The 14,030-nt window shown below is 40.1% G+C and overlaps 1 protein-coding gene across 13 annotated transcripts in view; it reads right to left on the reverse strand.

The window, feature by feature from the left end:
• TTLL7 (tubulin tyrosine ligase like 7) overlaps window positions 1-14,030 on the reverse strand; it is a 131,782-nt gene that overhangs the window by 33,953 nt on the left and 83,799 nt on the right. For all 13 annotated transcript variants that reach the window (XR_016442491.1, XR_016442490.1, XR_016442486.1 and 10 more), the window contains 4 exons: window positions 12,829-12,964; window positions 11,755-11,841; window positions 5,612-5,807; window positions 4,289-4,572 (listed from right to left, as the gene is read on the reverse strand). Coding sequence is in view for 7 of the 13 variants with exons in the window: in XM_090048362.1 (XP_089904488.1) it covers window positions 4,289-4,572; window positions 5,612-5,807; window positions 11,755-11,841; window positions 12,829-12,964 (703 nt within the window). In the remaining 6 variants the exon portion in view is untranslated. The remainder of the gene's footprint in view (window positions 1-4,288; window positions 4,573-5,611; window positions 5,808-11,754; window positions 11,842-12,828; window positions 12,965-14,030) is intronic.

The following is a 14,030-nucleotide window of genomic DNA, read 5'->3' on the forward strand; positions in this document are numbered from 1 at the left end:
GGAACTATACAGGCATTTGAAGAAAAAAAAAAGTGTAAGAACCTCTTGCAGATTACATATTCCTGGTTGGATGTGGAAGAATTTTCTCATGAATCCTCATGAATACCTGGATGCTCATGACAGAGTGACATTTCTTCTGTTAGCAATGTAATGCCTGTCCACAACCTATGTCTCTTTACAGCCCCCCTTTGGGGACATCAACAAACTGAATCCCATAACCTTTATATCACAAACTGCAATTGCTAGCTCCAAATCACCCCAACCTATCCTATTACACCTTATCAAGGTCTGACTTGAAGCTATTTAGGTTCCTTGCTTCCAAACTACCTTGTTGACCCCAGAAACCTATGCAACAAATAAGGCTGTCTCTGACGTTCTACTTATTTTCAAGAGGATGATACAGGGGCAAACTTAGGTTGCTTGACACATTATAAATTCAGTTACAGACATCTGCACATTTGGAGGCTTGGTATAGGCCTTCATTTTATCTCTGATAAAGGTGAAACTTTAATTTGGAATTTCCAGTCTTATAATACCTATATATTTTGCAAGAATGACACTTATTGTATTAAAAGTTTTTCTGACTTACAGTAAGTGATAGATATGTTCAAGCTTAACAAAACATTTTGCTATGTAATATATAATGATGTGGCTCTGAAATAATAAGGCAGCAGATACTTCGTTGACACTGTCAGCTCTTGTTTATCCATATTTATAATTTGTCTTTGTGGCTTTCCAGAGTACAATTTTTTTTATATTGAGTTTTCATATTTTTAATGCATTTGGTTTTTATCAGTCTAATAAATGGCAATATCAGTCACTAAAATATTCTTTTTCTCATTATTCAAAGAATTGATAAACAGGTACTTTATCATGTACAAATGACTGCTCTTGAACATACTAAAAATTATACATAATCGGTTTTAGTTTTTCACTGTATCAGCAATATGCAAAATATTATTCTAAGTTGTAAAAACAGTAATGCAATATTGTGAATAGTACTCAGTTCAGAGTTATCAGTAATCTCTATCACTGCTACTCTGTAAATCATTTTACTGACATTATTTTAAGAAATGTGACCCCTGTTCTGCCATAGAAACATGATTGTTCTGCATTCAAGATCTCTCCCAGTGGGAGAAGCATTCCCAGTGAAAAAGTGAGTATGATTTCTTAATAATGTTCATTTAAGTGAGCAGCCCATTTTAATGCCATATTGTGAGAGACTAGTTTTAATCTTTCAGTAATTTGTATTTGATGTAGAGTTGAATTAATGTGAAGAGAGAAATCCATATTAGGCCTGTCTCATTAAACTCTCAGGGTATATGTCTTGATGATAAAAAGGTACTTTTTTAACCTGAGGTGGCTAATATGATATGAAACGCACTCAATTCTTCATGGTGAAAACATACTTTTAGTACCTTGGTAGTCCTGTAGCCTGAATTTAAAGATGGAAAACAATTAAGGGGAAGGTGGGGAGATAGCTTGCTTTTAGAAATACATTTTTTAAAAGAGCCATTTTTCATTCAGTGGCAAAACACACAATGATCTTTACAACTTATGTTAGAAAGTAAACACCAGAAGCAAACTAATTACTATCCCAAACTGATTTCTCAAAAATTCCCCTCACCTGTAGAGGGACAGGCATTTAGGGCTGTGCAAAGCTTCAGTCACTGATTCGATTTGGAGATTCTAATTGATTCAGTGGCCAAATATCCAAATCCAAATTGAATCCGGAGACCCATTAAAAGGCCCAAATCGAATCTGAAGCCTCCAAGTCAATTCGGAAAAGATTCAGAGAGATTCGGATCAGCAGGGGAGAGGCAGGCACAGCTGGGCAGCTGCAGGTTCTCTCGCAGCTCCTTCAGCTGTGCCTGCCTCTCCCCAGGCAGGGGGAGCTGCGGGAGAAGCCCCCATGGCTGTCCTGCCACGCCCCATCCTCTGCCCGGCCCAGAGGATGATCACAGATAGGCTGGTTAATGTCGGGTCACAACCTCAAACCCAGGGCCTCAGCTTACCCATCAGTCAAAAATCCCAATCTTCTACCTCCCAGGCTGAGCATCTAGGCAGTATGCAGGTGGCCATGCAAGATTGGCTGATCGTTTACACCAGTGGTTCTGAACCTTTTTCAGTCAACGTACCCCTTGGTCTCAGAGTGAGACTTCACATACCCCCTTTCAATGGGAAATTAATTTTGACCTGTGTTAGACAATGTATGAAATATATCTCACCTACACCCTGATGAGGCTTCACATACCCCCTGGGGGTACATGTACCCCTGGTTCAGAACCGCTGCTTTACACCTTCCTATAAAATCATATGACTGTGAAAAGGAAGCAACCAGGCAACAGGGCTTAAACCTTCGCCAAGCTGGTTCATCCTTGCCTCGTATTTCTATTGGCTCTCTGACTAATCCCTTACAGTGTTAATACATGTGATCTGGGGGGAGGGGGGGAAGCGCTTTAATTAGAGTGTCTCTAAAAGCCACTCTAAAGCACCTGAAGCATCTTGTATATCAGCATCCCTGCGCTTGAAAATGGCAGCAGGACACCATTTCTAAAGCCAGAATGACCTTTAGATAAAGTGCCCTCACACACTATTTTTGCTATTAACTGAGTCTGCTCCAACATGCTATAATTACAGTGTGTAGGAGCAGCCTCAATGATCATGTATAGGCGCCCTTAGCTAACCACCTGGCTTGCCCCCAAACTAAGGTTTCCATTTGACTCTTCATCTTTCTAATTCGACTCTTGGCTTAATCTCCTGAATGCCTAAAACCAGTTTCTTGACTCAGTTTCTCAGTCTGACCTCCTGGCTGCCTGACTCAGCCCACACCTGGATTCCACTCCCCTCCAGGTGGACACCATGTTCCCCGAGTGGTCGTCGAGAAAATGTGCTCTAGAAATATGACTGTTACTATAATGCAAATACCCACACAACTCTATGTTCTTGCGCTGTGTAACAAAAGATATTTTTGAAAAATCCTTTTATCTGGTCTTCCCTTTGGTGTTAAAAAAACGTTCCTTTTAATTAGACTATTTGAGTCCTAGAGCTTATTTACCATACAGATGGGTTTCAAAATAAGGCAGGTATTGTTTTCACCTCAAAGAAAAAAAAAAAGCAAGAGCTATCTGGATGTAAAGACATTGACTATAGTGTTTTATAGTGTCTTTTAAGACTGACACAGCTAGTTTGAAAGCAGCCTTCTTCTCCATCCCATGTGGTAATGTAGCTACACCAGTTAAAATTATCTGTGCCTTGTCTCCACTATGCTTTTACAGCAAGACAGCTCTCCCAATGTTCAATCATAGTGCACTTTGCAGGGAGGACACAGCCTAGGTCAAGGCTGTCCAACTTCTAAGCCCTCAGGGGCCGCATGCCCTAAAGACTGCAAACTAGGTGACTCGCACCAGGCAAGTACACATACACTCCCCCAGGCTGCACCATGTAGCCCTTCCCCTACTGCCCAAAACATGCAGCCCGGACTCATCCTCAGCTCCTCACACTGCACCATACTGCCCCACCCCCTGAGGCAAGGGCAGGAAGCAGCAGCCAGAGGAGGGAGGCGGAACCTGGAGACTGTCTGCTATTGCAGCTGAAGCAAAGGAGGGGTAGGGGGAGACAGTGGTGGCTGGGTGACAGCCTGAGGGCTACAATTTAACCCCCTAGCTCAGGTGATAGTTGGATAGTCCTTGCCTACCTCTTAATACAAGCCCTCCTTTACCTTTGGTTTACCACGTCTACCCTAGGGATTTATGCTAGTGTTCACACTACACGAATGTAGAAACCCTGCTGGTAGAAAAATACCTAGAGTTTTTGAAAATGACAAATTCCCCAAGAACTCCAATAAACCAGCCTAGATTGGGGAATATAACTTCTGCTTCCTGCTGTGCAGGAAGTCAGTTTGTTGTTCAGGTGTCTCAGGCACAAGAGCCCTAGCTCACAAATTCCTTCCTCAAAGATGTATAGTTTGCAGAGCTTTTAGTCCAGCCAATGTGCTGGTAACATAAAAGCAGCTCATCAAAAGCTCTCTTTTATGGGAAGAAAGGTCTGATGCTCCCCAAGAATCTGTCAAAATTCAAATGATGACAGTACCTCAGGGCTTCTGACCTTGAAAGGACTTGTAACCTAGTAAGAAAACTTGTATCAAATTAATGTCAAGAAAACTGCTCCTTTAAAAAACTGCAAAATCTTAATGAGGCATTACTATCCCATGCTGCACTCTAGAGCATTTTTAAAGATAAGCAGAACATGTTTTGAAATTGGTTGTCTGATGCTTTTGTTAACTTACCCCTGAAGACTGCATAGTGGCCAGGCTAGCTGGATGAACCATTTGGACTGAAGAGGAGCTCCCATTCCGATTTAAAGAATGGGACCTGTTCCCAGAAGATGGACGCTGCATGTGTATCGCTGGTTTGGCTGAATAGGGACGTTGCTCAGCTTGCGACTGCATAGTTACGATTGAGATTGAACGGGGACAGCTGACTGAGCGCCTCATAGGACCTCTGGAGGATGTGGAGGCTGAATATGATAGACTTTTCATATTTTTATTGGAAGGCTTCCAGTGTATCCTACCTGCAAACAAACACAATGTAGGAGGCAATTACTTACTATCCCTTTACCACCTTTTCTTGTCTTCTGAGCAGAGTTTGTTCCTATTGAGTAGTAAGATTAGGTTCCCTAATAAATATTTTATGTAAGTGTCCATTTCATTCCCTAAATCAGTCTTTATCAAAAGAGCTCAAATCCTCTTGCCTGTACACTAGTGTTGTCAAAAGGTGCATGATTCTGAGGCCTCAAAATGACAGAATCTATGGTTGCTGAGTTTCCCTTACATGGGAAAAGATGGGGGGGGAGATTCTGTTCATGGGTCCTATAGCTGCAGACCCAAGCTCCCATTCTGAAGGCTCATCATCCTTGCACAGAGACATCGCACTAATTCACTCAACTGATGTCTTCTGCAGTCCTCAGTGAATAAAACATGCTGTTATAAAAAATAATTTTTTGTCAGTAGTGCCATAAACGTTTAGCTATAGAACAACCTCAATGCAATACTATTTTGACAATCTATTATAAAATACAAAGCAGCATATTGTACATACCAGGTTAGCTCTAACATTATACTCTCAAAGCTACTGGACTATCAAAATAAAATCTTATTTATATCTGGACAGCAGCCCAATCTGGAAAAATCTTACCTTCTGGGCTTTGTGAGACAAGAGTTTGTTTGGATTTAATTTCCCACAAAATTCATGCTTAATAGCTTAAAGAAGAAGTAACAACTTGACTGGCAACTCTGCTAGAATTACTGTAAACAGAGGAGCATGGACACCACTTCTAAATATAGCCCATGTGCATCATTTTATTTAGTATTCTGGCAAAAAAAAAATGCAGAGGTGTTTTTAATTATTAATTCCTATTTAACTTGATCCGGGTTTTAAAGAATAAGAATAAAACAAACCTGCTGGTGAAATCAGGTGATCCTGTGTCAAGATACTGCATGTCAATTTTCTGGCCTAATATTTTTGACACTGCTAAGTGCCACATAAAGGAATATCTTGTATAATTATGTGGGTGTACTGGATTTAAACAAAATTGCAATCAATTCGCTTACCAGATCGTTCTAAGGATTTGTATTTATTTTCTTCAAGATCATAGGTCACTTTCTTTTCTTTTTTCTCATTGTGATATTCCTTTTCAGCTTCTTCTTCCCATTCCGACATGTTGCTACTGCTGTCACAGCTACTTTCACTGCTATAATTCTTGTGTTTTTTTATGGTCTGTGCACTTTCTGGCATAGAACATAGGGGCTACAGTAAAAAATAAAATATACATTAACTTCTTTCATAGTCTGAAAGGATCATTGTCAGACCTAAGTCACCAACCAGGAAAGTCTATAAGCAGACGCTTAAGCTCCACTGAAGTACACTTGAAGCACGTGCTTAACCTTAAGTCATATGCTTACATATATTATTAAAATTTGGACCTTAATGAGCCTTCACTGACAACAGAAGTACACTTAAAACAACTAATATTTACAAGTTTTCACAAAATACTACAGCACATTTTGATGGAATCTTCACTTGACAGAACAAACATCAACACTTTCTCAGTGGTTCAAAATGTTGAAATTCCATCTTTTAATTGAGTTTTAATCCCTACATCTTTTTATGCAGGGAAGCTGTAACTTCTATAACTTATTAAATACGGTGATATACAGAAAACAAGTACAGCAAATAACTTTTGCCAATACATTTTTTAAAGAGTTAGGGGTGCACTGATAGAGATTTTGGGGGCTGATACCGATAGCCGATTTTTAAGGAGGCATATCAGCCGATATTGATCCGATTTCCGATACCAGCCCAGCAGCTTGAAGAACTGCATGTAGCTGGTAAGTCTGGTATGCTAGAAGGGGAGGGGGGAGGGAAGGGAAGGGGTGTAGGGAGGCACATCTAGGCCCCCCGAGGAGAGAGGCTGGGGAAAGCACTGCCCACAGCCGGGGGGAGGGGGCGGGTGTGGGACGGAGCCAAAGCTCATCCAGGGGATGCGGCGAGGTGGGGTGCGGCTCCCTCTGCTGCGCACTGCTCATCTAGGAGTCGCTGGTACGGCGCTCCCCTGGCAGCTCCTGCCGCTGCGCCCGCTGCTCATCCAGGAAGGCATGGGTGGGGGAGTGTACCCCTGGATCTGTGTGGGGCAGGGCAGGGTAGCCGCGCCAGGAAAAGCCCTGCACATCCCTGGGCCCAGCCCACCCTGCCCTGCCCTGCCCTGCGCACATCCAGGGGCAACTGCCCCCACCATGCCCTCCTGAATGAGCAGTGGGAGCAATGGCGGGAACCGCCAGGTGAGCACCAGATCAGCGGCTCCCAGATGAGCAGCGTGCAGCAGCGGGAGCTGCCCCCACACTGCTCCCCCCGGCCCATGCTGCTCCATCCTGTGCCCGTCCTACCCCAGCTGTGGGCAGTGCTTGCCCCAGCCCCTCCCAGCCCCAGCCTCACTCCTCCCACACTGCAGGGGCCTTGATCTGCCCCCCATGCCCTTTCTCTCCCACCACATCAGACTTACAAGCTGCCCACAGCTCTCCAAGCTGTGCTCCTCATTGCCTATATGCTGCAACACAGCTGCATGCACACACAGGCATTTATCAGCCAAATTATCGACCACATCCGGCCGATTTCTGATATGACCAATTTCTTCATACCAGTGCCTATCCAACATCAGACTGATGTATTGGTGCAGCTCTATTAAAGAAAAAACAAGCCTGAATGGTAGAGAAAGCAGAAGCAAACAGAGGGTGCCCTACTATGTAAGTATCTTAAATACAAACACAGTATTATGTCAGGAAAAAAGCCAAATGCTTATCTGAGCCAAATGGCCCAGCAGGCTAATGTGGTTAAGGCATGCCAGTTTCTATTGCCAAATTACACACCGAAGTGTAATGGTGCTAACTTCATATCCATCCAACTTTGACCCCCCTCCCCCCCCAGCCTAAAAGACTCAGTACCCTTTTACAGCTGTCTTGTTTAGGGGGCAATCTTCAACATAAAGCCAGAGGTCTTGAACTTGCAGCTCTGGAGGCACAGCAAAACACTTAACTGCTCTGCTGTTACACCTCAACCCATGGGATCTTGTACCGTTAGGCAATTAATCTTGTGTCATCATGAAGTACTGGACAATAAGAAACAAAGAGCAGAACCCAGAGAAATTGCTGCAGGAACAATAAGTGCAGCTTGAAAATCTACCTTTCCCCATTAACCATAAAGCACACAAAAAGCAAAAGCATAAATGCTAACAATTCCCTCTGTTATATCAGTTGTCTCAAGAAGTCCTGAGTCTACTTTTCTGATAACTAACCATTTTTTCAGTTCACCAGATACAGGATTCTATATTTCGGCTCTCCAGTGATTCCTACCTGTAAGCCAGACCCTTCATTTATGGCCACCTTATCTTCTTCTTGCTATGTTGGATAACAAATGAAGCACACAATGCAAAAATTAACAGAGTAGCCACGTCAACCCCTTCCTTGGGGAAGGTCAGAGTTGGCTGAAGAATGCTGCAGTGTGAATTTAAATTGCCACATTATTTTACCATATTGTGCAGCACTGTGCTCAGATACTATGGTGATGGGCAACAGTATAAACCCTCTTAGATACTACTGATGCATTACGTACTTTACAAATAAATAGGCATGTTTTGCTGAGCAACCAAGGAAAGAAAGGAGAAAGATTTATGATCACTACCTTTCAGAAACAGCACCCTTTTCTTACAACCCATACTATTATCTAGGATACTACAGGGTTACTGCTATTGTGTCGAATCCTGGATTTGTTTTGACATCAACACCTTCCCACCACAAGGACCAATTTAGGTGCCCTATCACTTAGGCACTTTACCAAAAGTTAATGCTTTGCTCTGAAAATATCTCTATTCACCAGATTTAAAAAAAAATCTAAAAGCTAACTTAAAATAAAAATAAGTCAAAAACATAAAAAACATTTGCAAGAAACAGAAAAGGCACAGATGACAAACAATAGACTCATTTGAATTTAGAATGACCTCTTACCAGCCATCTACCTCATTTCTCTGCTTCACAGGAATGATTTCAGCATTCTTAAACCAGCTATGATAAAGGAATAGTTCTAGCCTTTAATACCTGTAGTAAATGCTTTTTCACAACTTCTCCTAACAATCTGTTCAATTGTTTAGCAGTTATGATCATTATAATTTTTCCTCAAATGGTACATCTAAATTTTATCATTTAAAAGTAATTTGGTTATATTCCACATGAATGAAAAATGCTAGTAATGACTTATTTCCTCTAAAATATCTCTGTGTTTTGTATTTTTTTTGAAAATCTGTATGCAAATGTTCTGCACATGGAACAGGTGGAAAGTAATAAACATAAGGAAATAAAGCTTCCAACATGTAAGTGTGAGCTGCCCTCTAGAGGTGTTAAATAACACTACTACAGTCCCAGAACATTTTCAAGTTCAATAATGCTGTACAGCAGTTTGTTTTAGCTAACTCCACAACAAACTGCTATATAGTACTGAATTTGAAAATGCCTACTTTCTCTCTTGAGCTCCTAAAAGGCATTAAAGAATGATAAACGTTTTTATGTATAAAGGACATTTTATACCTGATAGTTAAGAAAGCTCCTATGCAAGATTCAGAATATCTATCATGCTTATCTGAAGGAAACCCCTAATGTAGCAGGGGTTTCCTGAAAAGGGTGGGAAGGGCTGTCTCTTTTGAGTTTTGGCCTTCCCTTCATCAGGTCCTGTGGATGCTACACTGCATACTCTAAAGAAATCTACCTTTGTCATACTTTATGGGCAGGGATGGAAAGACAATGCTTTAAAGCTTAAAGGGCCATTTATCTTATGATAGGGTTATTAAATGTTTTTAAGTTCCACTGCCTAGTGAAGAAATAACTTCATTGACTGTAGTTCTGTGCTTGGGAAAGTGTATTATAGGGAGCAGTGTTGACTGTAACGGGAACACCAAATAATCCTCTAATGGGTATAAGCAATATTTTTTGCTGTTGTTCTAAGATGGCATTTTGGAAGTTGAACCCTTGAGATAGTAAGGTTAACAGTCTAAGAGATTTTCTAAATCAGTTTTGACAGCTTCTGTAAGTACCAAAAAGGTCAGATACAGTGTTATATGGGAAATTACTAGTTAATCTGAAAAAGATGGGGATTAATATAAGAATTGCAGGGTGGGCAATGAACTAGCCGAGAGGAGAGCCATAAACAGGATGCACTTCAAAAAGAAACTTTCAGGCTACACGGAAGTAATTTGTGGGTTCTACACAAAATAATCATACCACTGATCTTATTTAATAGTTTCTTAAACAAAACTTGGTACAAAATATAGGAGTCTCTTAATGAAATTTGCTGATGATTCACAATGTAGGAAGCAGCATCATTACAGAAACTGATGGAAAAAATTGGGTGGCTTTGTGGACTGGACTAATAGGAACAGGATGAAATGTAATAGTTTATAGTCCATGGCCATGTGTTTAGAGACTGAGAACACGAGGTCCTTATAGCAGGAATTCTAACCCATCTGCTGGAAACAACAGAAGAGGTCTCTCCTGATATACTTTTGAATTCCATTTGCCTTTTTCAAGGTTACAACTGACTGGTGACTCAAACTCATCTTACGATCCCATAATAGTGGTAATGGGGGCCAATAGTAATAGGAAGGCATCAATGCCATTTACGATTCTAGCAGGACCTCACTTGGAATACTGTGTACTAGTCTGGTCACCCATGCTCAAGAAGGTTGGACTGAAAGCAGAGCAGAGATGTACTTCTAGCATGACTGGAAAAAAAACGCTATTTAAAATAAAAATAATGAGCTACCTACAGAAATAATATTCACATCAGTGTGTGCGCAAGGATCCTTTTTAGTTCCTAACCTTGAAAATAGATTCACCTACCTATATGGACCCGTATGCAGTCTCAGTGCTATAGTCAGGGTATAGTCAGTATGATATTTTGTAAGGAAAAACAGGCTTTCCCACATTTGCACAAAATGTTCTGGGGAACAGAGAAAATGCTGTACAAGTTTTATATTTCTTTAGATGTAAGTCCACAAGAGTTAAACAACCAAACCTTTTCTCAACAGAAGCTGACCTAAAAGTACTGCCATATGTAGGCAAAGAAATAGTTTAGATTTGATAATACAGTAATTTTTCTTTGGTGGCTGGTGGAAAAAATGTAGTAAATTTAATGCAAAAGTTTGGAGTGAACTATGTTAAAACTAATACAGATTTCACTTAAAATCTGTTTCTGGATATGGAAGAGGCTCTTGAATGTTGAACAATGATGCTTTTATCAGTTTAACAAGCCAAATATACATAATCATAATTAATACCCTGAACTTCCAAAAGGCCTTTCATTCAAAGTTCTTTAAACAGACAAATCAGTTAAGGTTTGAATACCTAGTTGAAACAGATCAGGGATCATGTCACCCACTATGGCGCCTACTCATGAGTAATGAGGCTGGTCCGACACACTGTAATTACAGAACATCAGAACAGATATTCAATTAATCAAGCCAGCTGGAGTGTTATAATTACCACGCTCCAGCAGACTCCAGCGTCTCGTGTAATAGCATCCCCGTACTTAAAAATGGCAGCAGGAGTACTTTATCTAAAGCTTGTTCAGCAAGCTTTAGAAAATGTGCCCCGCCACCATTTTTAAGCACACGGTCACTGATACACAAGACGCTCCAGATACTTTAAAATCTCTCAGAGCCACTCTGGTTAAAGTGCCCACCCCCTACACACTCCCAGAGCACATGTATAAATGTCCTTTGCTTGCAACCTCTGGGGCAAAGCATAGCAATTATCACAAGAGCACACCACCACTTCAAAGCTACTTAGGAAAGGAAGTAAAGAATTCCATGTTCCAGCCAATTAAACCTGCAGGTAGACAGAAAGTCATTTCTTGGGTTCAAATCATCCTTTTTCCCATGCCCTCAAAAACCTAGGGAAGGGGCTCTGAGGGATAAAATTTTTGCAAAGACTCCTTCCTAAAACTTCCTCCTTATAATTCCTAGCTTTAGTCCCTTCCCAGAATGGGCCACACAGCTACCTTCAAAATCCCAATAAATGCAAAGGATAGGACACAACCCTGTGCTTTTCCAGCTGCTCTGGCCCCTGGCATTAAAGCTCAAGTACAGGTCCAACCACCAGTTTGCCTAATATAAGTATCTTTGGTACAAATACATTTGGCATCAATCAAACACCTTGGGTCCTCGTTGCCTGCTGGATTTTCCCATGAGTTTTTCATCATCCAGTTCACATTGCTCCAGAAGATCCAAAATGTCTTCTTCCTACAACCATGAATGCATCTGTTATTAACACAAAGCAGTATTCAATCTTTTTTCCAAAGGTTAGCAGGAGCTTATACTGACATTCTGAATTGGTTTTCTGAATCAATCATCACTAAATTCCAAAATAATACTGTGTATGTTTGTACACATACTCTCTTATCTTACATACAGATAGAGGTATATGCATTTTTCCAAAAGCCAACTGTTTTGGCAAATGTGTATATTTTTGGGAAGTGATATATGCATCTCAAATTAGCTATCTACCCAATTACACTTAAACTAGTGCCAGCTATCCATCTGTAAGCTGTATTTGACGCTCATAAATTTGCTAATGATGGCTGTGTGAATGAACAGTGAGCCACAAACTTGTTAGATTGCCGAGGTTGGAAAGACTATTTCCCTTAAATTTGAAGTAATTTTTCAGTATTTCAACAATGCTTTTAAAAATGATCAAACTGACATGATTTAAAATATCTCTCTTCTCTCACTCATTATTTTCAGCTACATAACTGAGTAGCCAGGAATTAACCCTAGGGCAGGGAATCCCTGGGTATCTTAAACCTAATGGAATCAGCTCTGTGACAAGTATTTTCCTACCCAGAGCAGCACAAAGAGTATTCCCGAGCAGGCTAGGACACATAATTAGAGCAAGAAGGCAACAATTACTAGCTAATTAAGTAGTCTACGAGGTTGGAGTTTTTTGGGGGGGAAGGGGGCTGGCCCTAGGCTGAATCAGATGCTGGTTCCACATATGGGTTAAACGGGGAGCTTAAAGTCATCTATTCTTTCTCTGCCCTGGGTCTTGTATCCAATGATGTTCAGTCAGATAAGTGCATCTGGTCTATTGTTTGCATGTAAAATAATAATAAAACTAAGGAAAAATTTAAAGAGTCATATATGGTCATTTTGTAATTGATCCTAAGCTTCATGCTAGGTCACAGACTTCCAAGATATCAAACTAAAACCAATACTTCTGCAGACTATTACCTTCATTCTTTTTAAAGGGTTATTCATCTCTCGCTGAAGTGAAGCTGCTCGCCCAGCTAAGAATGTCTGGAAAGCAATGGCTAACAAACTCTCATATTTTTCAAGTAACAGCTTATCATCAGGAGGGTAAATTCGCCTACAAAAAATATATATAATGGAGATGGAATGAAACACAGAAGTTGAGCTATACGCCATACACAGACTATAATTAATGTAACTAAGTCACAAAGTTCCTTACATGGATAGCAATTTATTCTATATTCTGAACAACAATCTCTAATCTAATTTTACCTAAGTGTACATATACATGTTTTAAGAGCAACTGGCTGGTTTTAAAAAAGCAGTGCAGATTCTACAAAAATATCAAGACTCAATTTTTCAATACTCACTGAAATTTCAACATCAGATGTGAAGGAAGCATGAAACATTAACAAAATATTGTATTCAAAATTTAGTGTTGTGAAATATATTGTTTTAGAAACCAAATGATACAAAAGAACTGGAAAACCTGACTAATGAACTTAGTTTTCTTTGGGCATGTTTATATATTAAAGTTTTAAGATGCATTAGATTTCTACAATAGCCTTTTCAGCATTATGTATAGCACTACTCACCATTAGCAAGTATGGTCTAACACAAAAATGTAAAGGAGTGACCCTGATTTTCCATTACAGCAACTATGACATTATTCTCCAGGTAGGGTTTTTACAACAATATAGAAATACAGGGCTGAGTGATTTATTCACATTTATCAAGGAACACATGGCTCTTCAAGAAATATCTCCCCAATCCATTTGTCATGAAGACCTGAAGCCAGAAACTGTGGAAGCTGGTGACTAATTTCTAATGTACCATAAGGAGTTATCCAAACGCTAATTCTGTTTAACATAAGCATGATATATGAGGCATATAGATTATATAAACCAGCATCATGTAATTAGTGTATTTTAGTGGTCTTTTGTGAATTTTCAATAAGGTTCTTTTCCCTTTCTCTGCCTCTCAATGTTTTTTTCACCTCAGAAAGTTACTTCTTGCTATGATCATCACTTAAATAGAAAAAAATGGGTACAGTCTCACTAGACTTAGGATTCATTTAGGCAGCATAATGAAGGTGCAACTGTAGATCAAACATAGGTATACCCACATTAGTTTTAATTTAGCTAGCAAAGGTAACAATATTAATGAAATATGACAATATAGGC

This window comes from Crocodylus siamensis, chromosome 5 (genome assembly GCF_052110815.1).
Source record: "Crocodylus siamensis isolate JL-2025a chromosome 5, ASM5211081v1, whole genome shotgun sequence".
NCBI lineage: Eukaryota > Metazoa > Chordata > Crocodylia > Crocodylidae > Crocodylus > Crocodylus siamensis.